This window comes from Xenopus laevis, chromosome 3S (genome assembly GCF_017654675.1).
Source record: "Xenopus laevis strain J_2021 chromosome 3S, Xenopus_laevis_v10.1, whole genome shotgun sequence".
NCBI classification, from domain to species: Eukaryota; Metazoa; Chordata; class Amphibia; order Anura; family Pipidae; genus Xenopus; species Xenopus laevis.
This window is the reverse complement of record NC_054376.1, coordinates 7,919,869-7,944,969: the sequence shown is the minus strand read 5'-3', so window position 1 is coordinate 7,944,969 and position 25,101 is coordinate 7,919,869. Positions and strand designations below refer to the sequence as shown.

The window sequence follows — 25,101 nt, the reverse complement described above, 5'->3', positions numbered from 1 at the left end:
GGCTATTTCTTCTACCGCCTGCGTGCGATGATTCGGTTTTTATCAGTGTCGGACTGGATTCCAGGATACCAGAAAAACTCCCTGTGGGCCAGATGTCAGTGGCCCCTCTTGCTTCTAACCATTTAGTCTATTTCATGGTCATTCCCTATTTCTTTATGGGAAAAAATAATAATGGAATAATATAGTAAGTAGATATAAAGGACTATGAGAATAAAGAGGTTGAATGAGGAGAGGAGGGATAATAGTTTGGAAAGTGGGCCCATGGTCTAAAGTTTTCTGGTGGGTCCATGGTCTAAGGGTTTCTGGTGAGCCTAATGTTTTCTGGTGGGCCCATGGTCTAAGGGTTTCTGGTGGGCCTAAGGGTTTCTGGTGGGCCTAAGGGTTTCTGGGGGCCCACAGTCTAAGGTTTGCTGGTGGGCCTAAGGTTTTCAGTTGGGTCTAAGGTTTTCTGGTGGGCCTAAGGTTTTCTGGTGGGCCTAAGGTTTTCTGGTGGGCCCATGTCTAAGGTTTTCTGGTGGGCCTAAGGTTTTCTGGTGGGCCTAAGGTTTTCTGGTGGGCCTAAGGTTTTCTGGTGGGCCCACGGTCTAAGGTTTTATGGTGGGCCTAAGGTTTTCTGGTGAGCCCATGGTCTAAAGGTTTTCTGGTGGGCCCTTGACACTGGTTTTAATGATAGTAAAGGATATTGCTTTATTATCAGGTGGGCCTAAGGTTTTCTGGTGGGCCCACTGTCTAAGGTTTTCTGGGGGGCCCACGGTCTAAGGTTTTATGGTGGGCCTAAGGTTTTCTGGTGGGCCCATGGTCTAAGGTTTTCTGGTGGGCCTAAGGTTTTCTGGTGGGCCCTAAGGTTTTCTGGTGGGCCCTAAGGTTTTCTGGTGGGCCCATAGTCTAAGGTTTTCTGGTGGGCCCATAGTCTAAGGTTTTCTGGTGGGCCCACAGTCTAAGGTTTTCTGGTGGGCCCAAGGTTTTCTGGTGGGCCTAAGGTTTTATGGTGGGCCTAAGGTTTTCTGGTGGACCCACGGTCTAAGGTTTTATGGTGGGCTTAAGGTTTTCTGGTGAGCCCACGATCTAAAGGTTTTCTGGTGGGCTCTTGACACTGGTTTTAATGATAGTAAAGGATATTGCTTTATTATCCTTACTTTCAGGATTCACAGTTAGCCATTAGATATTGCCACTAGTTACACAGTACAGAGTAGCACAATGGAAGGTTTATTTCCTTGTTCATTTTCATCTTATACCTCATCTGAACCAATGTTTTCCTATCACATATAATACCTTTTCCAAGAACTGTCCATTAGCCAATATGAAATGTTATGAAATTACTTACCCTTTATGAGAATATTTCTATTTTCGTTATTCTGCCCAAAATATTAGGCTGCAAACTAGTATGGTACTAATAAATGCTCCTATCGAGTGATGTTACATACTTTATAGATAATGGATCTTTCCATTATTTGGATCTTAATACCTTAAGTCTACAAGAGAATCATTTAAAAATTAAATAAACCCAATAGGCTGGTTTTACTTCCAATGAGGATTAATTATATATCTTAGTTGAGATCAAGTACAATGTATTGTTTTATTATTACAGAGAAAAAGGGAAATCATTTTTAACAATTTGCATTATTTGGATAAAAAGGAGTGTATGGGAGACAGGTATTCTGTAATTCGGAGCTTTCTGGATAATGGGTTTCCGAATAACGTATCTGGAAAAAAAATTGGAAACAACAGCACCACCTGCTTTTTTCTATGGTCATTGGTTGAAAATGAAGTTGGCGAAAAGTCTTGTGATGGTGCTCTGCTTGATGGACGTGTGTCTTTTTCAACCAAACTTACTCATGTCACTATGTAGAAAATGTTATGATCAGCGTGTCATCTGACATTTCTCTGATCAGTGTGAAAACTGATAATATCTTAAAAACCTAGAAAAAACATAATTCATGTAAATTGTACAAGAAGAGCACTCTGGCCAATGGTACATTAATCAAGGTTTCCTTTAACTACTTTGTGTAATAAAAACTCACCCTGGTGGTCTAGTGGGGGGATGGCAGGGAACGCGGCATGCCTCCTTGTGATTTAAAGGCGCAGGCGACCTGACGTATGATGTCGGCGCACAATGGCACGAAATTTAAAAGTATTTAAAGGTACATTTTCTTTTTACACACTGCTTGTTATAGGTTTTCGTTACTTCGTTGTGTTTGAAGCTCTGTGCTTCTTGTATCCTGATCTGAATCCTGTTTTTGACCCCTGCCTGGATATTGACTATCCTGAATTCTGTAACCTGACCCTTGCCTGTTATCTGACTCAGATTCTGCTAAATCCCTTCTGATTGATTACCCGGTTTGACCCTTGCCTGCCTGACTTCTTTTGCACTCTGCCTGCCTTGACCCAGCCTGATTTGACTACGACTGTCTTACGTTTTGTACCGTGACCTTCTGCCCAAAGACTTTGCACACCGTTGTGCCCCTTTTGCCTGGTCAGATCCTTTCGCCTTGCACCTCTCTTTATAAGAGCTGATGGCATCTGAGTAGCTGAGGGCTCCTCCCGAGGCCAAAGGCGGCTGCTACAGGCGGAAGCACGAGCCAAGACCAGGGTGCTTGGCATCTGTTCTAACTTTAGGGTGCCAACCGTTACATTTTGTCTATTAGGGTGTTCTGCTAATGTCCCAATGGCCCTGCTCCGAAATTAACAATAACAAAAAGGAGTTATAAAAGGCCTATAAAGGAGTCATTCAGAAACCAGACAATTAGACATTGTAGTGAAATGTTACAGTACAAACATTACGACGTGTATCTTGGATTGGATTAATGAACAAGCATTGCACCATTGAAACAATGAGTTATACCAAACATCTACCCTTTGTAACAACAGCTAAAAAGGTCTAAGACCTTGAGTAAACATTGCAACAGAGAGCAAACAGTTAAATGAATCATTTAGAACATGTGGCAATTTAACTCCCCCTGGATGGTTAATAGGGGACTAGGAGCCTCTTCGTCATCAAGGGTCCTTACTTAGGGAAGACATTTATACTTAACGGCATTTAGTACAAGTAATACTATAATTGCTTTACACAATCTAGTTCATATGTGAATCAAGTGAGGGCTGAAATTCACAACTAGGGAAGTCTGGATTTATACAAAAGGTTTAGGTCCTCGCACACCCTGCCTTCTTGGCTAAACAAAGATGCCTGATGCTCACCGGTGGAGCTCCGGCCACCTCCCAATAGTACTGCAAACGAAAAAATTCCAGTGGCACACGGGACTTATGCAACACCTTAAGTGTTTACTGCGGAGTGCGTTGCAACGTTTCGGACGGACCCCTTTGTCAAGCGTACAGAACATACATGCGGTGCATATAAATAGATAAATAGTGATTAGTTCATTAAACAACACATATTTCATTCTCCAACCCGTGAAAAGCAGAGGGTCACATGGGAAGCATCCCCAGTTGTAGTGCTTAATTAGTCAATAAAAAAGTCCTTATGATGGACTTTTTTTATTGACTTTTAATTCAATTAAGCACTACAACTGGGGATGCTTCCCATATGACCCTCTGCTTTTCACGGGTTGGAGAATGAAATATGGGTTGTTTAATTAACTAATCACTATTTATCTATTTATATGCACCACAAGTCTGGCTTCATGCCATTGCCCATTGGAATGCGATAAATAAAGTGTTTCCCTGGTACTGGGGCACAGACTTGTTCTCCTAGGCCTTGTGCCATATACACCATTATTGGCACCACGTGGCTAGAGTGCAGCACCCATAGGCACAAGACAACCAGTTCCCACAGGAATACATTGGACTTTTCTCATTGTTTTGAAGGGGTTTGCGAGAGAACACACAATTCCTAACTATGTTCCAGCCCTTCTGTTGAGCATGTTGGCAAACATAAGCAATGGTCATACAAACACTAGCAAAACTTGTGGTCCATTTTGGACAGACAATCGTTTGTGCAAAGAGCATTGGCAGATGACATGTTAAAACTTGTTCAATTCCCTAACTGAATGATATAGTACAAGGTTATCAGTTGGGACTCATCACGTTGGCCATCACGTCTTAAGGTGGCCATATACGGAGAGACAAAGAGCGGATCTCTCTCCGATATGCCCACCTTGAGGTGGGCAATATCAGGCTGATCCTAACGAATGGGAACGGGCGGATCGCGGGACCGCATCAACAAACAGATGTGGTCGCGATTCAATGGGATTTTTAGTCCCATCCGATCGAGAACTGGCCGACTTTCGGCCAGATCTCGATCAGGGAAGCCCTTCGGGGGGCCCCATACACTGGCCAATAAGCTGCCGACTCGGTCTGTTGGCAGCTTTTATCGGCCCATGTATGGCCAACCTTTAGAGCTGAGCAAACATGGGTCAATGTTGTATGATTTTTCATTCTCGGCTTGAACTTGCAGCTGAATTGTCCTTATATGTTGCCAAAAATGGGATACCAGGAAAACTCCAGTTGGGCCCAGGTGTCAGTGGTCCCTCTTTCTTCTAACCATTTAGCCTATTTTATGGTCAATACCTATTTCTTTATGGAAACAAAGAGGCTTAATAATGGAATAATAGAGTATATTATGTAGAGAAAAGAGACTAGGAGAATAAAGAGGTTGAGTCAGGAGAGGAGGAATAATAGTTTGGTAACTGGGCCCATGGTCTAAGGTCTTCTGGTGGGCCCCTGGCATCCCAGTCCGACCCTGACTGAATCAGAAATGATAGAATAAATACAGAATAATTCTATTTTATATCTGACAGAGGTATAAATGGTAAGAGAAATAAAGGAGGGAGATAGATGGAGACTTTCTACAGAGTGGGTGAGGTATCACCAAAAAGCTGTCAACGTTCTTTGATTGATCAGCAGAAACATGGCCTGCTGCTTCTTTTGTTTTATCGAATTTTGCATTAAACATTCTTTCTTAAAGGAGAAGGAAAGCTACCAAGGCAGTTTATTGCCAATAGATTAGCCACAACAGTGCAAGCTAGAACACCATTTTTATTCTTTAGAATGCTTTTCCATGCTTAAGTAAATAGCTCTATACACTTTCTCTGTTTGTTTAGGATAGCAGCTGCCATATTAGCTTGATGTGACATCACTTTCTGCCTTAGTCTCTCCCTGCTCATTCATAGCTCTGGGCTCAGATTACATCAGGGAGCAAAGGGAGGGAGAGAGGAGCAAACTGAGCATGCTCAAGCCCTAGCCCTGGAGGTTTAAGCTGAAAACAGGAAGTCTGATACAGAATGATGATTACACAATAGAAGGAACGAAATGTGGTGTTTCTTTTGACAGAGGACTCAGAGCAACATTACTTTGAGGGTTTACTGGTGTATTTATATAGACCTTTCTGATAAAGCTTACTTAGTTTTAACCTTTCCTTCTCCTTTAAAAGGTAATTGCATTGCGAATTTTAATTGCACACTTGTAAGAAGTGCTTGAAGGTGTCGTAATCTTTTGGAGCAAACATTCACCGCGCACTGGCGCAAACGACAACATTCGCAAACCTTCGTCCACTTCGTTGGAAATGGTCTCTAAAGTTTCCTGCTTTGCAAAAGCGATCTTAAAGTCACTCAATGGAAAATGTGTTAGCTCAAAGGAATAACTTTTTGCATTGCGAATATTTAAATTACGTTTTTTTAATTGATGCAACAACTGGGGGCAGATTTCTCAAAATGTGAGATCAGAACTCACCACATTTCTATGGGATTTTAAAAAGCATATTTATGAAATGGTGAACTCCATTGAAAAATCCCATAGGAATGAATAAAACATGGATGAGTTTTTCTGTGTTCTAAGGGCAGATTTATAAAAGGTTGAATTATAAGGTTTTTTTTTTTACCTGAAATTAACTCGAATGGCTTTGAAACTCGAACAGTATCTTATTTAAGAAAAAACTCGAACGTCTAAAACTCGAAAGAATATTACCGACCCGAGAATTAGAATCGAATTTAACTAAACATGATTCAAGATTTTTCTCAGAAGAAACTTGTATTTCAGGAAGGCTATTAACATCTTCAAATGGGTCACTGGACCTCTACATGAACTCGGCAGGTTTTAGGTGGCGTACTATAGAATTCGAGTTGTTCCCAGGGTCAAGGTTAATGATAAATCTCGAATTTCAGTTTGGATTTTCCCCAATTCGAATTTGTGAGTTTTGACCAAAAATCCAATTCGAACCTTAGAAACTCTGCCCCTTAATCTCACATTTTGATAAATCTGCCCCTTGATGTAATTTTGCTCAAACTGTGATGTTTTGCCTAATTTGATTAGGGATTGGGTAAAATTTTACTATTCTTAACATTTGGTACTAGACCAAAGCCACGTTAAAGAATCACATTAATAAAGTTTAGACTTTTTATAGCTATAATCTGCACTTATTTTTAGTGATGAGCGAACAAATTCGCCTGTCACGAATTTGCGGCGAATTTCCAAATAAATTCACAAATGTCCAGCGAAAATTCACCGGCGAAAATTCTCCTGCATCAAAAAATTTTGGACGCATCTGAAGAGTCGCTCACGTCAAAATCTTCGTGCATCCGCACTATTGACTTTAATTCAAGCGTCAAAACTGATGCGAAACACTTTTCGGAGGCACATCCAAAACTGGGCAATTTCGATTTTCACTATTTTTTTTGCTAATTTTTCGCCTTTTCACGAATTTTGCGGGAAATTCGCAAATTTTTCATTGAAGCAAAATGGGAGAAATTCGCCCATCTCTGCTTATTTTTCTTGTTATTTGGTATCATTTATCTTTCACATGTATTTCTTTTTTTAAGAGTCTCCTCCCTCCTCCCCTACCTGGGTTCCACATTGTAATGAGGCCACTCTACCTACACAGTCCACTGAGCCAAAAACTGCCAATGAGATGAGCACCAAGACTTATGGAGAGTTTAGCACAGAGGCTCCAACTTACATTCCAGAAGAGAGTCATTTGCCGACCACAGGTACAATTATAAACAGGGTTAAAGGGGAAGTTCACCTTTAAAGGAGAAGGAAAGCTACCGAAGCAGTTTATTGCCAAAAGATTAGCTACAATAATGCAAGCTACAACCCTATATTTATTCTGCAAAATTCTTTACCATACCTGAGTAAACAGCTCTAGAATCTCTCTGTTTGTTTAGGATAGCAGCTGCCATATTATCATGGTGTGACATCGCTTTCTGCCCGAGTCTCTCTCTGCTCACTCATAGCTCTGGGCTCAGATTACAGCAGGGAGGGGAGGATGAAGGAGGAGAGGAACAAACTGAGCATGCTCAAGCCCTAGCCCTGGAAGTTTAAGCTGAAAACAGGAAGTCTGATACAGAAGCCCATGAGTACACAATAGAAGGAAATAAATATGGTGTTTCTTTTGACACAGGACTCAGAGCAGCATTACTTTGAGGGTTTACTGGTATATTTATATAGACCTTTCTGATAAAGCTTACTTAATTTAATCCTTTCCTTCTCCTTTAAATTAACCTAGCATATTATAGATTGTCTTTTTCTTAGCCACTTTTTGACTGGTCTTTATTTTTAATGTCTTCTTATTTTCCTTCCTATTCTGTCTCTTTCCAGAAATGGAAATGGTAAAACCCCTGTGCCTCTGTAAGGTTAATTACGGATGTCACTTATTCCTTACGTTTCTATCATTTTCAATCTGACTTTGAAGTGACAGCCTAGTAACCAGACGGCCACTCCACTGATAATACAAACTAGGCAACAGTAGAACAAAAAACGGAGTAATTGAAAAACAAAATGATGACCCACTGCAAATTATCTTTGAATATGTTTTATAATATAATTAATACATTTTATGGTAAACAAACCCTTTAAAGGATAAGTAAACTTTAAAAAAAAAAGGGGCAGATTTATCAAGGGTCGAATTTCGAAGTTAAAAATACTTTGAAATTTGACCATCGAATTGAAATACTTCGACTATCGAAGTTGAAGTTTTTTTCAGCGAATTTGGGTACCTGCGGTTGAAGTAAAATCGTTCGATTCAAAGGATTTCAGCGATCGATTTAACGAAAGAAAGAGGCTGCTCTGATGTTCTTCTGCTTAGGAAAGATTTGAGAAAGGTTTCTAATTGTTTTCCTAAGCAGAAGAACATCAGAGCAGCCTCTCTACTGACAACTTCCTTGACTACTTGGTGGTCAGACTGGTCAGAAACTGACCAGCAGGTGGCGCTGTTGGAACAAAATTCATTCATATTAACAGCACATGTATCCCTTAATATCTTGGAATAAAAAGAAAATAAATAATGAATGCAAATGACAAAAGTGCTTGGAATAGCACTCTCATCAATTTTACGTTCACTTATTTTCTAGGTTTACTTATCCTTAAAAGGATCTGGCCAGCAAGGTCAAGTTTCTGCTCATGTAAAATCTAGTAGTAGAAGATATCTGTAGTAGCTACAATTAGTCTCAGTATGCAGACCAATTGCAGTGTGGACGGCCCTTCCACCCCCCATATTGGCAAATGATGCAGAGGGGAAGAAGAATGTATTTGAATTATTATATACCATATAATGAAACACATACACTACATTATCTTCCAGTGCCCAAAAACCTCAGCTGTCCATCTCTGTTGTAAACTTATAAATTTCCAGCGAAATTCGCGAAAGGCGAAAAATTCACGAAACTGCATTTTTGATGCCGGCGTCCATCTCTTCGTCGCCGGCGACATTTTTTTTTACGCCGGCGAATCTTCGTGGCGTTTTGTGAATTTATTCACCGACAGCGAATCGCACAACTTCGATGTGAATTCGCGCCTGGCGAATAAATTCGCCCATCACTAATCCCTACAGCAGCAGAATTGTATAACGATACTCTCCAATCAACCTGCCGGGTATTTTTTGGATTGTGGGACAAAAGCCATGCAAGAAAATGTAGAACATGATCACCACTTGCTCTGGAATCCAGTCCAAGACCCACAAACGGCTAACCTATGTGCAATCATGCAGCCTGATTTAAAATCTAAATCTAAAGTCTAGTCCTGCATGTTGGAAAACAAATGTATAGTCCCATTCATTTATATAGATCATATATTCAAAAAAAATACTTCTAGAAAATCTAGAAAACCTTATCAGAGGGCTGCAGTATGGCTCTTAAATTCATATTTGCTTTTTCAGGGTTTATGTTTGTAAAGCATCTACGGTGTAAAACTCAAGCTGTGTCATCCATTGTGATCTGTGTATTATTCTTAATTATACAGAATTTACCACCTCATTTGGAAATGAGAACAGAAGTCCAAGAGAAACTACACAAGTCAATCCCATCCCTACAACAGAATCATCATCATCCTCTCCCTCTGCAACAACACAGGTAGATGAGATACACCCAGAGCAGGGACCCCTGGACAACTCACAACCAGGTACTATCATCTATCTACTGGATCCATCCGGCTTATGGTAAACTTGTGTATTGTATGTGAATAAGGAGTATATGTATGTGCATTATAGGTGTGGTGCACTCATCGTTATAACACAGAATCCGGCGCCTCAAATGAATAATATTCTTAATCAAGTCAAGTGCCACTGTGAGGCTTGAAGAGCCACTTGTCATACAATTACTTATTACTTTGTACTTAACTAACACTTGGTGTAAACTCAGTACAGTAGCAGTGTCCCTTCCTTGGCCAAGCAATTCTCTATATGGAAAGTTCTTCCACTCTATGAGGACTTGTTTCTGTAGAGTGCAAGCCCTACTGAGTTCATTATCTCTTAATGACCCTATCAGCACATAACGGGTTTCAGTCTGATCTATCACAGATGGCTTTATAATGCTATATTAGCACACATTAGCAGTGTATACAAGAACAGCTATAAAGGAAATTGGGATATAATGATGCATTTTCTACTTGTGACAATTCCTATCAATATTTCATCTGAAAATGGATTAATCTAACTTAAACTGGTGGATGAGACGGAGCCTGAGACTCGCCTTAATAACACAGGGCTGGATGTATGATCTGCCCGATACTGTAATTAGATGCTGTGGTGCATTTTAATGGACTCATATTTTATCAATATGGAAAAGGATAGTTAAGAATCTTTTACTGAGAATTGCCAGTATATTGTTTTCTTTTCATTTGAAAATGGCTCATGCCAATGAGTTGTGTACACTCAACTCACATCATATAATATAAAATTTATACTTACATACATACGGATGTGTATTAAATCATAAAACCACTAGTGCCAGTGGCATAACTTGCCAGGCCTGCAATTATTTTTTCTGAGCCCCAAACTTGAGGGTTACGGGTGACACTGACTCCGCTTGTAGAGAGAGCAGACCAGGACCCCACCAAGCTGCTTCCTCTATGCCACTGACTAGTGCTTGTTTTAGGGTAGGACACAGATGGGCTCATTTATGAACAAAAGTGCTAGGGTATTAGCACATGTCACACTTAGGGGCATATTTATCAAGGATCAAAGTGAAAATTTGAATTTTAAATTCGAATTTTGAAATTTAGATTTTTTGGGGTTTTTTTTAGTGAAATTCGACTAGGGAAAATTTGATTCAAGTTTTTCAAAAAATGTGAATTTGATTTTCGATATTTTTCATGTACTGGCCCTTCAAGAACTCAAATTCGACTATTCACCACCTTAAACCTGCTGAATTGTTGTTTTAGCCTATGGGAGACGTCCTGGGATCAATTTGGAGTTGTTTGCATCCCTCGTGAAAATCAAAGTTTTTTTGGAGAAAATTTTGATTCCTGAAAATCAAGATTCGATTCTAATTTGATTCGACTTTGCAGGTCGATCCACTCACATGAGTTTGAAAAATTAAAATGTTTTCATAAATTGTAGTTGGTCGAGTTTTGGTTGAATTTCGGGTTCATGGGAGTTTATGAGAGTTTAAAAAACTCTAAATTCGAACCCTTGATAAATCTGCTTCTTAGTTTCCAATCAGTGACGAGCAAAATGTTTCATTAGGCATGGATACTGGGCAAAATTGCAGGTTTTACCATCTGCATTTGTTTTTTCATGAAGCCACGGCAACATTTTGCTTGCCAAACTTTTTGCAGTGGAAATCCAACGGCACCCAATAGTTCAATGTATTTTGTGTGAAAAAAAAATATAGTTTCGCCCATTGATTCCAATGTATTTTGCACAAAAAAGGCCATGCATTAACTGCGATGCATTTTTCAAATTTTTGGGACAAATTCACGCATCATTCTTTCTCATTCCTATAGTGGGTATTCAAAGACAATGAAAATATTGGTGAGCTTATTCTTACTATTGCAAACCAGTGCATTATCTTTATAAAGTAGAAATATATTATATTTCAAAACTTCAAATTTTACCCAACAATGTACATTGGATTTGTCAGTTATAGATGTTTACACTTAAAGGGATACTGTCATGGGAAAAAAAAACATTTTTTCAAAATGAATCAGTTAATAGTGCTGCTCCAGTAGAATTCTGCACTGAAATCCATTTCTCAAAAGAGCAAACAGATTTTTTTATATTCAATTTTGAATTCTGACATGGGGCTAGACATTTTGTCAATTTCCCAGCTGTCCCAAGTCATGTGACTTGTGCTCTGATAAACTTCAATCATTCTTTACTGCTGTACTGCAAGTTGGAGTGATATCACCCCCTTCCTCCCCCCCCCCCAGCAGCCAAACAAAGGAACAATGGGAAGGTAACCAGATAGCAGCTCCCTAACACAAGATAACAGCTGCCTGGTAGATCTAAGAACAACACTCAATAGTAAAAACCCATGTCCCACTGAGACACATTCAGTTACATTGAGAAGGAAAAACAGCAGCCTGCCAGAAAGCATTTCTCTCCTAAAGTGCAGGCACAGGTCACATGACCAGGGGCAGCTGGGATATTGACAAAATGTCTAGCCCCATGTCAGATTTCAAAATTGAATATAAAAAAATCTGTTTGCTCTTTTGAGAAATGGATTTCAGTGCAGAATTCTGCCGGAATAGCACTATTAACTGATGCCTTTTGAAAAAAAACATGTTTTCTGATGACAGGATCCCTTTAAAATAAATCAATCAAGTCAAGTCACAAGAATATGGCTCAGTAGTCTTCCTCTAATTTCTACACAGATATAAAAGTCCTGCGTTTTGTGGGGTTTTATTTATTCCAAACCATATTTTCTCCTTCCTTTGATACAAATGCTTTTCAAAAACAGTTTCCTTAATTCTAGTATATATTCAAATAAGAGGCTTTTGTTTTACGTCAGAACTTAATTTATAGGTAGATCTTATAGTCAAAATATAAATTATGTTCTAAATTATGTTATAAAAAAGACTTCTACAGGAATGTTCCATTTTAGATTAATATTAATAATGTTATTTTTTTTAGATAAATATTAATTTTAGATTTTTAGATTAATAGCTTCAGTACTAACTGTCCATTTATTCTTTTGATTTGTTTGATTTGAAGGATCCTCGCCATTTTCCGGGAACGTCACCATAGTTGAGACACAGGTAAGATGTTCTGCATTCCATATGTTGTCACTAAAACACTCCCATAGGCTACTTTGCTTTCTCATCTCATCTCCAAAATATATAAAGATTGACATACACACAGAAGAACATTCTTTGGGTTGTTTGTTAACTATACCGCACTGAAGGTCTCCCTTGAAGAAACCCAACTGACTCCATGGCTCAAAGCAGTGGAAATGTGGAATGGGCCTATTTTGAACTAACTTGATCAGCTTACATTCAAGCGATGTGAGTACATATACCTTCATTTTCCTTTCCTCTGTTCCAGAAAGCAGGAATTCCTCTGTATGTTCTCATCACCGTTATCAGTGTCTCAGTCATACTCATAACTATGGTCACACTCCTGGTGTTGAAACTGAGAGGTGAGTGACTTAAGTCAATATAGAAATGGCTAAGGAGATGATTATTGTACAAAATGGAACTATTTTAATAAGGTAAACATCAAGGGAATGATAGAAAAACACAAACAAATAGGTGAACAGGTTGATATATAGATATATAAGTAGATACTCAGTGATCGAAGGGCAGATAAAACGATCAACAGATGAATAGATAAATGAAAAACTGATGTGTTTCTTACCCTTACTGGTGCGTACTTCGAAACCTGATAAGAACAGAAGAAATATCTTGATTCTCTTACCTCTTCACAAACAACAGAACGTGGAGCACCAGTCTCTTCTTCGTTTTACTGAAACCCTAGGCGTTGGATAGATAGATTTAGAATAATACATTTACATATATAAATTGATAGGAATTTTTACTTTATTAAAATAAAAACAAAAGCAGAAAACTTCCAAAATTTCAAGGCAACAATCACCTTATCAATGAACAATTATAATATAAAGCAAATTAGAGGACATCGAAAGAATTGACCCATGCAAAATCAACCCCCTCCACAACATCATATTCCCTTTATTAATACCAAGTTCTTTAAATCTTATAAAACCATCCACAAATAATACCTACCGACTGAAATTATAATAAAAAAGGGTCTCTTTCTCAATCGGATGCATCCTACTTGCTATACCATAAGCCTATTCTTCATCAGAACCTCTGCAGAACCTATCAATGCCCAACGTCTGTATAAATAGAACCCCTGGCACTCCAGTGAGTCTGTTTGAATCAGGCTGCTGACAGGTTTAAAGCAACTTAAAGCAAACAAATCATCTGAAAAGGATAAGTATTTCTTAACTGCTTTTTTATATTAAGGTTTATATTTAACTACTGTGGTTTAATTTTTTTTTTAAAAGGTTTTTTTTTTCTGTCTTGGGTGCTAAACAGCAAAGTTTGGTGTGCTAGTGTGCTTACAGCAAGTTTGTCACAACCTGCTTTACTTTGCAGTTTTCCCTCCGTTTGAGGGGGTGGGGTTTGATTAGTTGCACCTGAACAGACTGTATAAATAGAACCCCTGGGACTCCAGTGGAGCTTGCTCTAGTGTTAGCTTCTCTTAAGTGTTTGCTCGTTAAGTGGGGGTTCTGTAAGTGGAGTTACAAACACCGGAGTTCTGTAAGTGGAGTTACAAACACCGGAGTTCTGTAAGTGGAGTTACAAACACCGGAGTTCTGTAAGTGGAGTTACAAACACCGGAGTTCTGTAAGTGGAGTTACAAACACCGGAGTTCTGTAAGTGGAGTTACAAACACCGGAGTTGAAAACTAAAGGAGGTTCAAACTAGGTCAAAAGTTTTGTTCTAAACCCTCATTTTTATTTTATATATTTATTTATATTTTTTCCTGTTTTGATCTGTAACTGGGATAATGAGTGCTAGCAAGATTGAAGGTCTGACTCAGTGCACAGTCTGCCATATGTATGCAGATTTGGAACAAGAGATCCAAAATGCTTACCTCTGTGGTGGTTGTGAGCAAATTGCCACTTTGGAGGCTCAAGTTAGAGCACTAGAGCAACAAATTGCAACACTGCGGTCGATTGACAATCTTGAAAGGAGTCTTTTGCTCACTGAGCGGGGTCAGATAGTTTGGGGGGAACAGAACAGCAGCAGGATGTTGAGGCAGCTAGCTGGGTGACAGTTAGAAAATCTAAGGTGGGCAAAAGGAAAATGGAGGCTGATCCGGAGATTATACATCGCAACAAATTTGCCAGATTGTGTGAAGATGATGGGAGTATGAACTCTGGATTGGCAATTCTAGATGGGGCTGATCTCTCTAACAGCCGGGAGACCAGTTTCTCTAGTAGTGGTGGGGGGGAGAGTAGAGTCAGGCCTAAGCAGATTGTGGTTGTAGGGGACTCAATTATTAGGAAAGTGGATAGGGTAATTTGTCGTCCGGATCGCTACAACCGAACAGTTTGCTGTCTACCTGGTGCCAGGGTTCGGCATGTGGTTGATCGGATAGACAAATTATTGGGTGGGGCTGGGCACGACCCAGCTGTCTTAGTGCATATCGGTACTAATGACAAAATAAATGGTAGATGGAAGACCTTAAAGAATGATTTCAGGGATCTAGGCTCTAAGATCAAGGAAAGGTCTTCCAATGTAATCTTTTCTGAAATTTTGCCTGTGCCACGTGCAAGTTTAGGAAAACAGCGGGAGCTTAGGGAGCTTAATGCGTGGCTAAAGTCTTGGTGCAGGAAGGAAGGGTTTGGGTTCCTAGAGCACTGGGCTGACTTTTCGTTGGGGTACAACTTATACAGCCGTGACGGTTTGCACCTCAATGGAAGGGGGTCCGCGGTGCTAGGGGAAAGAATGGCTAAGAGGTTGGAGGAGTGTTTAAACTAGGCAAGGGGGGGGTGGGTGAGAGAAAGGATTATGGGGAAGCTAGTGTAGACGGGGCAGTGGGGTTAGTAAGGGGTCATGGGGGAGGAGTGAGGGGGGCATACAGTTTACCAGCTAAGGAGGTCCCTCTGTTACAAGGAAAACAGAATAATACTAACTTAACGTATAATTCTTTACCAAGTAATGCACATTTCAAAAGTAAAAGTAATAACCTCCGCTGTATGCTGGCAAATGCACGGAGTTTGTCAGGTAAAATGGGAGACCTAGAATTAATTGCATGCTCTAAAAATTATGATATAATTGGTATCACTGAGACCTGGTGGGATGAAACATGTGACTGGATTGTGAATTTAAATGGTTACACCCTTTTTAGGAGGGACAGAGGGATTAAAAAGGGTGGAGGAGTGGGTTTGTATGTAAAGCCTGAATTAAAGCCATGCGCTAAAGAAATAAAAATAGCTGGCACTGGTGAGGGTGTAGAATCACTCTGGGTAGAGATTTCGACTGGGCAAAAGGTATCAAAAAGAATTATCATTGGTGTATGCTATAAACCACCTCGTATAAGTGTCGAGTATGAAGCCCAGCTACTCTTGCAGATACAAGCGGCTTCACAGCTGGGTCAAGTTGTTGCTATGGGTGACTTCAATTATCCAGACATTGACTGGGGTAATGGGGTTGCTAAGACAGAAAAAGCTAGTAGGTTTGTAAATATGCTGAATGACAACTTTTTATTCCAGCTCGTTCAAGAACCTACTAGGAATAACTCTCTTTTGGACCTTGTAATAACTAACAATACTGAACTCATCTCTAACATTTGTGTGGGTGAGCATTTAGGGAATAGTGATCATAACATGGTCTCCTTTGAGATTCTGTTGCAGAAGCAATTCTATAAGGGAGTAACTAAAACACTAAATTTCAGACGTGCAAACTTTGACAGTATAAGGGCATCTCTGCAACATATTAAGTGGGAAATGCTTTTCACAGGGTTAAACACAGAACAAAAATGGGAAGTCTTTAAAATGCTGCTTAATAAATATACTTGTCAGTATATTCCACTTGTAAGCAAGGAACGTCGTTGCAAAGCAAAACCTTTTTGGTTCAATAGAAGCGTTGGTGTTGAGGTGGGTAAGAAAAGACGTGCTTTTAAGGCTTTCAAGTTAGCTGGTACAGCCGAAACATTTATAAGGTACAAGGAGGCCAATAAATCATGCAAAGAAGCTATAAGGCAAGCTAAAATTGCTATAGAAAAGGATATTGCAGCAAGCAGTAAAAAAAATCCAAAATTATTTTTTAAATATGTCAATAGTAAAAAAATGAAGCAGGAAGGGGTGGGACCCTTACTATCAGAGGGGGGTCAGCTGGTTGATGAAAACAAAATAAAAGCGCAGATTCTGAACTCGTATTTTTCATCTGTGTACACAAATGAAGAACCAGTAAGTGAAGGTTTCCTTCTTAACACTCCCAATTCTAGTAATACAACTAATGATGCATGGTTCACACATGAAGAAATTCAAAAGAGACTTGAACATGTTAAGATTAACAAAGGTCCAGGGCCAGATGGTATTCATCCCAGGGTAATTAGCGAGCTTAGCTCTGTGATTGCCAAACCTCTTTACTTAATTTTTCAGGATTCATTGAGAGCTGGCATTGTGCCGAGAGACTGGCGAATTGCTAATGTGGTGCCTCTATTCAAAAAAGGATCCCGTTCTCAGCCTCAAAACTATAGGCCAGTTAGTCTGACGTCAGTATTAGGAAAGCTTTTCGAAGGGTTAATAAAGGATAAGATACTGGACTTCATAGCAAATCATAATACTATGAGTTTGTGCCAGCATGGTTTTATGCGTAATAGATCTTGCCAGACTAACTTAATTTCTTTTTACGAGAATGTAAGTAGAGACCTCGATTCTGGGATGGCAGTGGATGTGATTTACTTAGACTTTGCTAAAGCATTTGATACAGTGCCACACAAAAGGTTACTGGTTAAATTAAGGAATGTTGGCCTGGAACATAGTATTTGTACCTGGATAGAGAACTGGCTAAAAGATAGACTACAAAGAGTGGTGGTAAATGGAACATTTTCTAATTGGACCAGTGTTGTTAGTGGAGTACTGCAGGGCTCTGTACTAGGTCCCTTGCTTTTCAACTTGTTTATTAATGACCTGGAGGTGGGCATTGAAAGTACTGTTTCTATTTTTGCAGATGATACTAAATTGTGCAGAACTATAGGTTCCATGCAGGATGCTGCCACTATGCAAAGTGATCTGTCTAAACTGGAAAACTGGGCAGCAAACTGGAAAATGAGGTTCAATGTTGATAAATGCAAGGTTATGCACTTTGGCAAAAATAATATAAATGCAAGTTATACACTAAATGGCAGTGTGTTGGGAGTTTCCTTAAATGAAAAGGATCTAGGGGTCTTTGTAGATAACACGTTGTCTAATTCTGGGCAGTGTCATTCTGTGACTACTAAAGCAAATAAAGTTCTGTCTTGCATAAAAAAGGGCATTAACTCAAGGGATGAAAACATAATTATGCCTCTTTATAGGTCCTTGGTGAGGCCTCATCTGGAGTATGCAGTTCAGTTTTGGACTCCAGTCCTTAAGAGGGATATAAATGAGCTGGAGAGAGTGCAGAGACGTGCAACTAAATTGGTTAGAGGGACGGAAGACTTAAATTATGAGGGTAGACTGTCAAGGTTGGGGTTGTTTTCTCTGGAAAAAAGGCGCTTGCGAGGGGACATGATTACACTTTACAAGTACATTAGAGGACATTATAGACAAATGGCAGGGGACCTTTTTACCCATAAAGTGGATCACCGTACCAGAGGCCACCCCTTTAGACTAGAAGAAAAGAACTTTCATTTGAAGCAACGTAGGGGGTTCTTCACAGTCAGGACAGTGAGGTTGTGGAATGCACTGCCGGGTGATGTTGTGATGGCTGATTCAGTTAATGCCTTTAAGAATGGCTTGGATGATTTTTTGGACAGACATAATATCCAAGGCTATTGTGATACTAAACTCTATAGTTAGTATAGGTATGGGTATATAGAATTTTAATTAAAAGTAGGGAGGGGTGTGTGTATGGATGATGGGTTTTCATTTGGAGGGGTTGAACTTGATGGACTTTGTCTTTTTTCAACCCAATTTAACTATGTAACTATGTAACTATGTAACGTCGACAAAACATAAATAGTCCATTGTTTCTTCTTCCCCGCAAACCCAAGGACATGATCTATTTACAATAAACAAATAACTCACATCTCCCCTTATAAAAAGTTTTCCCAGCCGCGCATTGTCAAAGAATTCCACTGGGAGCGTTAGGGCATTCAAAACTTATATACAGTCCCTCATATTCATCATAGGACAATCCCTTAGACTTGATACAGAAATAAAAAATACAAGTACCAATCCATACAACTATGTGTTGGCTAGATTTACAATTTCCCTAATACTCAAATTCCACTTCCTTTTAAACCAAAACAAATGTTCTGCAGAAAGCCATCTGTCCCAATCCAGACAATCACTCTACCACTCTCCACCATCTCCGATAAAGGTGAAACCCAGGACCTGACAGTTTTCAAACAAAAACATGCTTTTTGACCCAGATTCCCAAAATTAAGCTTCAAGAAAATGGTGCCAAAGCAGGTGCTTGGATAAACCATCCCTACACCACACTCTTTCCTCTACAGGAATGCTCCCCAGCATCTGGAAGAACAGATTATAGACCCGAGAGACTCTGGCAAGGGAAACACATAAGCAACAAAAAGAAACAGTGGGATCAGATAGGTCTTGATCAAATGTATCCCCTTCTCTATAGATCAGCTTCCAAGATTTACAGCACTGAACTTTTCCAAACCCGATTTAACAGAACCAGGGTTGGGCCAAAGCTCCAGTGCACCCAAGGCAAACTGCTCCAAGTGCTAGAAGCTAAATCGCATGGCTTTTCGGGGAGAGTAGAGCCTGAAGAAGAGGCAATTTGTCGATGGGCGACTAAATCTCCCCGAATCTTAGCATGTGCCCTTACCCTTAAGAAGGGGCTCCGCCTTCATTATAATTGTTTCACAGATGAGGACATTTTATTACTAATATTAGACTGTAAAGAACCCAACTGTTTATGACTAATACCATTGACCATTGATACTTTATTGACTTATAATATAATAATAGCTATATATTATAATAATATAATAGCCAGCTTTTTTTAATTAAAACTAAAGAACCTCAAGGTATTACATTGAAATATGAATACAAGTATGGAACCGGTTATCTAGAATGCTTGGGACCTGGACCCCCATACCGTAATCTTTTAAAAAATCATTTATCAACATGAATTAAATCCAAGAGGATTGTTTTGCCTCCAATAAGGATTATTTAGATCTTAATAAAGTATAATAAACTGTTTTATTATAAGAGAAAAAGAAACTGATGTTTTTTAAAATTATTTTATTAAAATGGAGTCCATGGGAGATGGCCTTCCCATGACTTAGAAGTGTCTGGGTAATGGATTTCCAGATAACGTATCCCATACTGTATAATGATCAATAGTGATTGGCGAATAAATTCACCTAGAGCAAATATGTGGTGAATTTCAGTGTTTTGCCGCTGGCGAATACAATCGCGAAACTCTATCAAAAATTCACAGGTGGTCAAAAATCTTTGGACGTGCGTCCAAAAAGTTGCTCACGTCAACACTATTCGGACGCCCATTGACTTTAACACCGGCGTCAAAATTAATGTGGGCGTAAATTTTTGAGTTTCGGCGAATCGGGAGAAATTCGCCCATCACTAATGATCAATACTAATCTTTACTAATGCTTGACTTGACCTCCTGTCCTACAGTTGAAGGAAGTTGTTTAATCTTTTCAAAGCCGGGCAGATCTTTGCAGAGCTAATGGTAGATTCTAAAATGATGTTCTCATCAGTCTTATATTATTTTCTCCCCTCCTGCACTGCTAGGAAAGGGAAGCGGAGCTTATTTTTTCCATCAAAATCCCAGGTAAGGCATATTGTCCATTAATACTGGCTCAATATTTGAATTCCTTTTTGCTTATTAACCCTGCTCATTGTCCCAGTTTAGAGCTTGTTACGCACGCTGATTACCTGGCTGAGGGTGCACAAACAGGAGAACCAGAACTACACAAAGCAGACTGGCAAGTCAAAGCTGAAACAAATACAGATAAAGAGAATAATAAGCCATAACTCATTGCATTTGATGTTTCACATGTAATTTCCCATTTAGAATGACACATTTTTTTGTTTTTAAAATGGCTTCTGAAATTTGGGTGTCATTTTGCTGTAAATAATATGTTTTTTGACTACTATGCCAGTATAAAAATGATGTATTATATGCACTTATTTCATTCTTTGTAAAGCTGCAGCCGTGGGATGAAAGGTCTGTGGCTTCATAGGAGCTACCAACTTATGACTTCAATGTTCTACTTCAGGTTCTACGAGTGGAGGCTCAATGTCAGGATAAAATATTTTTTTTTATGAGTTGTGGAAAGAACTGCCGGTGTGTTGCTTTAAACACAAGTTTATAGAACAAAGTAATTTTCCTTTTGCATTGTCTATGATTTCATTAAAGAATAAGTAAACCTTTAAAATAAGTGAATGTAAAATTGATGAGAGTGCTATTCTAAGCACTTTTGTCATTTCCATTCATTATTTATTTTCTTTTTATTCCAAGATATTAAGGGATACATGTGCTGTTAATATGAATGAATTTTGTTCCAACAGCGCCACCTGCTGGTCAGTTTCCAACCAGTCTGACCACCAAGTAGTCAAGGAAGTTGTCAGGAGAAAGAAAGAGGCTGCTCTGATGTTCTTCTGCTTAGGAAAACAATTAGAAACCTTTCTCAAATCTTTCCTAAGCAGAAGAACATCAGATCAGCCTCTTTCTTTCTCCTGACAACTTCCTTGACTACTTGCTGGTCAGACTGGTCAGAAACTGACCAGCAGGTGGTGCTTTTGGAACAAAATTCATTCATATTAACAGTACCTGTTTCTCTAAATATCTTGGAATTAAAAGAAAATAAATAATGAATGTAAATGACAAAAGGGCTTAGAATAACACTCTCATCCATTTGACATTCACTTATTTTAAAAGTTTACTTATCCTTTAATATCTTGGAATAAAAAGAAAATAAATAATGAATGTTTTTACATTGACTTATTTTAAAGATTTACTTGTCCTTTAAAGGAGGGCAACTTCTAATAAACAGTTAAAAACAGAACATACTTCCCAAGCCTCTGATGCTATACATACACATAAATATATATATATATATATATAAATATAAATCCCCTCTAGTGGATTACATTCAGCATAAGCTGCTCAGGTGTGCTCCAATAAGCCTAGAAGTTTACTACTACAGTCTCCATGTTGCATAATAAATCTGTACAGCCAGGTACATGAACAATTTCAAGCCTTAGGGCTCTTACACACGTGTGTTTTTTCCTGCGCTCCCCTGCGTTGCGCTTTCTTCCGTTCAGCCACAGGGGAGCGCAGGAGTAGATGCAATCAATTATTGTGAATGGGGCTGTACTCACACAGACGCATGTATGCACCAAACGCAGCATGTTGCATTTCACCTGCGTTCAGCGCATACATGCGTCTGCGTGAGTACAGCGCCATTCACAATAATTGATTGCGTCTACTCCTGCGCTCCCCTGCGGCTAAACGGAAGAGAGTGCAACACAGGGGATTGCAGAAATAAACGGTTGCATGTAAGAGCAATTATGCAGCAAATACACTCAGGCTGCAATAGCCTTGACCCTATAGTGGTGCCATTCCATGAGATCACCAGGTAGAAAGTATACGCATATGTAATGATGTACACATTCATTTATTCACTGAGCTGCTCAGGTATGCATCACATTAGCCAGGTTACTCTATCACTCTGCACTAACTGCTATAGATAGTTTGTATAACAAGTGTAAGGATCGAGTGCATTACCCAGAGTAGCAGCCAGAACGCAGGACTGGAGCAAGTCTCTGGAAAGCTCAGGTAAAGTGGAGCTGATCACATGATTCCATTCAGCTGCTCAGGCGTGTGCATCAGTTCATCATGCCAAGCCCAAAGTTTAAAGATTGTTTTCAATATAACTTAATATACAACCTTAGGAAAGACTTTGTGAGGGAAGCAGCTGGCCAATTCTGCCTCCATTCATATAATAATAATATGACTCAGGCCACTAACTAAGTACTGTGGACTATTAACTTCCACCTCCCTCACCCATCACAAAAATGCAAAGGGTGCAGGGCCACACTCCAATGCCAGGAGGGCGCTTTTAGGCAGGTCAGGATCCGGCACACAGATGGGGGACAAGCACTCACCTTTGGATGCCATTAAGACACCCCAAGAAGGTACATGGGATGAAGCAAACAGTAACAGCACTGACTTACCTTTTCCAGCTGAACGGCATGGACAATCCTGGTTTATAAGGTAAGATACAGGGGGAAAATTCTTGTGATCCAAAAAACCCAAGTACCTAGAAGCCATGTCCAGCCATTCCCGCATTCTTTTGGAAGAGCAGGGCTGGGAGAATTTTTTTTTTCCCCAAGGTTAAAAGGCAAAACTATTGCTTTCAATGGAGCAAGGAAAGCAGGACAAAAAAAGATGCCATATTGGGGGTGGGGGGAGACTTTAAAAAGTTTGGGGAGGGTCCTTCTAATCGGGCATGGGGTGAGTACTGATGTGGACTATGTGCTGGGAAAATGGCGTTTTCTAAGCAACATCAAATTACCTTTTTTTCAGCAATAGTAGTCACATTTATTATACAGGTATGGGATCCGTTATGCAGAATGCTCTGAATTATGGAAAAGCCATCTCCCATAGGCTTCATTTTAATCAAATAATTAAAAAAAAATTATTTTTCTTTGAAAAAATAAAGCCATAGCTTGTACTTGATACCACCTGGCTATAATTAATCCTTATTGGAAGCAAAACAATCCTACTGGATTTAATCCGTGTTTAAAGATTTTTTTAGTAGACTGAAGGAATGGAGATCCAAATTAAGAAAATACCCATTATCCAGGAAAAACCCTAGATTCCAAGCATTCTGGATAACCTGTCCGAAACCTGTATTAGCACTTAAAAAATACTGCTACTTTCAGCTAATATCATGAAACTAGTGGGAAAAAGTACAGCTATGGGACCGGTTATCCAGAATGCTCTGGACCTGGGGTTTTCTGGACAATGGATCTTTCTGTAATTTGGATCTTCATACCTTAAGTCTCCTAGAAAATCATGTAAACATGAGCAGTTTAACATTTATTTGTGCTGACACTTTAAATGATTTAAATGTGTAAAGGCTTACCCTGATGGTCTAGTGGGGGGGGACGCCCACTGCGTCCTCTCTCTGTCACGGCGCCGGATAATTAAGGGCGCGCCTCTTCTGCTTTATGCACATGCGCGCTGACGTGATGACGTTAGCGCGCAACGGCACGGAAATTCAAATATTTAAAGGGCCATTCCACTAGTTCTCATAGCTCTCTTTTGCTATATAATAGTTCCATTTAGACATTATTATTATTATTATTCAGAGATTCCACCAACCAGGAGCCTTTATTATTTTCCTGCTCTGAAGTCTACCCAAAACATGTTCATTTATGTTAGTGCCGCAAAAGGGATTAAAGGATAAGTAAACCTTTAAAATAAGTGAATGTAAAATTGATGAGAGTGCTGTTCTAAACAATTTTGTAATTTACATTCATTACTTTTTTTTTTTATTCCAAGATATTAAGGGATAAATGTTCCGTTAATATGAATGAATTTTGTTTCAACAGCACCACCTGCTGATCAGTTTCCCACCAGTCTGACCACCAAGTAGTCAAGGAAGTTGTCAGGAGAAAGGAAGAGGCTGCTCTGATGTTCTTCTGCTTAGGAAAGATTTGAGAAAGGTTTCTAATAGTTTTCCTAAGCAGAAGAACATCAGAGCAGCCTCTTTCTTTCTCCTGACAACTTCCTTGACTACTTGGTGGTCAGACTGGTCTGAAACTGACCAGCAGGTGGCGCTGTTGTAACAAAATTGATTCATATTAAGAGCACATGTATCCCTTAATATTTTAGAATAAAAAGAAAATAAATAATGAATGTCAACTAAAAAAATACTTAGAATAGCACTTTCATAAATTTTGCATTCACTTATTTTAAAGGTTTAGTTATCCTTTAAATTGCCAGTAAATATTTAACTCTTGGCCACGTATTAGGCAGTATTTTTCTAGTACTGGCCAAGGGGAAACCCTATGTGTAGTGTTATGTGCCACAGGTCTGCACAGGCTTATAATTACATTGCCCCTTCCCTGGGCTCCTTCATATAATTTTACTTGCTCTATATTTTTCTACATGCTTCAATTGTCCTTATTCTTGCCTGCCCAAATGTACCGTAAGCCCCTTCTTTCCATATGGGCTGCCCTGTACGGTTCTGTGTTGTTTCCGGGATACGCTACTGCTAAACAAAATATAGTCAATACAGACAACACATTCATATTAATGATTATTTTATTAAGAGTTCTTACAAGATTGCTGTTGAAATCATTTAAATACAAATCACTTTTTTTTTTTTAAATTCTTGTACAGAAAGTGTAATAAAGTTAAAAGATCTGCTTATTATACTGAGCATTATTGCAAATGCTTACAAAATTTTTTGCATAGAGTGAGCATTGACTCACGTAGTACCCCAATATAAAACAAACCCCAAAAAGCTGTATATATCTTCCCAGTCATACCTAAGCACATACATACACACACACACACAGACTCTCATGTACACAATCAGTGGTATCAGTTTTGAGACCCAGAGCTGTTTTTTGTGCGGTGCAAACAAAGGATACTGCTCTAGAACCCATGCATAGTGGGGCAGCGCAGAGCAGCAGTTGTAGGTAGGAAGAGAAGGACATGGCAGAGCAAGATGGCTACGGTAGGACACAA

At 39.3% G+C, this 25,101-nt stretch overlaps 1 protein-coding gene and 1 long non-coding RNA gene across 5 annotated transcripts in view; one reads left to right on the top strand and one right to left on the bottom strand.

Moving 5' to 3' along the window:
* LOC108712262 (hepatitis A virus cellular receptor 1 homolog) overlaps positions 1 to 20,423 on the top strand; it is a 36,577-nt gene extending 16,154 nt beyond the window's left edge. Inside the window, exons 4-9 of one of the 3 annotated variants that reach the window (XM_041587977.1) lie at positions 6,771 to 6,938; positions 9,187 to 9,345; positions 12,380 to 12,423; positions 12,710 to 12,803; positions 20,127 to 20,166; positions 20,248 to 20,423. In XM_041587977.1, coding sequence (XP_041443911.1) covers positions 6,771 to 6,938; positions 9,187 to 9,345; positions 12,380 to 12,423; positions 12,710 to 12,803; positions 20,127 to 20,166; positions 20,248 to 20,266 — 524 coding nt within the window. In that variant the 3' untranslated portion in view covers positions 20,267 to 20,423. Of the gene's footprint in view, positions 1 to 6,770; positions 6,939 to 9,186; positions 9,346 to 12,379; positions 12,424 to 12,709; positions 12,804 to 20,126; positions 20,167 to 20,242 lie in introns of all 3 variants that reach the window. The other 2 variants (XM_041587976.1, XM_041587978.1) reach the window with 2 other exon arrangements.
* The window catches only part of LOC121402099, a 61,123-nt gene extending 38,224 nt beyond the window's left edge, over positions 1 to 22,899 (bottom strand). The window contains exons 1-3 of one of the 2 annotated variants that reach the window (XR_005966540.1): positions 22,575 to 22,899; positions 13,082 to 13,137; positions 12,684 to 12,796 (exon numbers count right to left, since the gene is read on the bottom strand). This is a non-coding gene — a long non-coding RNA (uncharacterized LOC121402099). The remainder of the gene's footprint in view (positions 1 to 12,683; positions 12,797 to 13,081; positions 13,138 to 22,574) is intronic. The other variant, XR_005966541.1, reaches the window with a different exon arrangement.
* Positions 22,900 to 25,101: the final 2,202 nt, after the last annotated feature.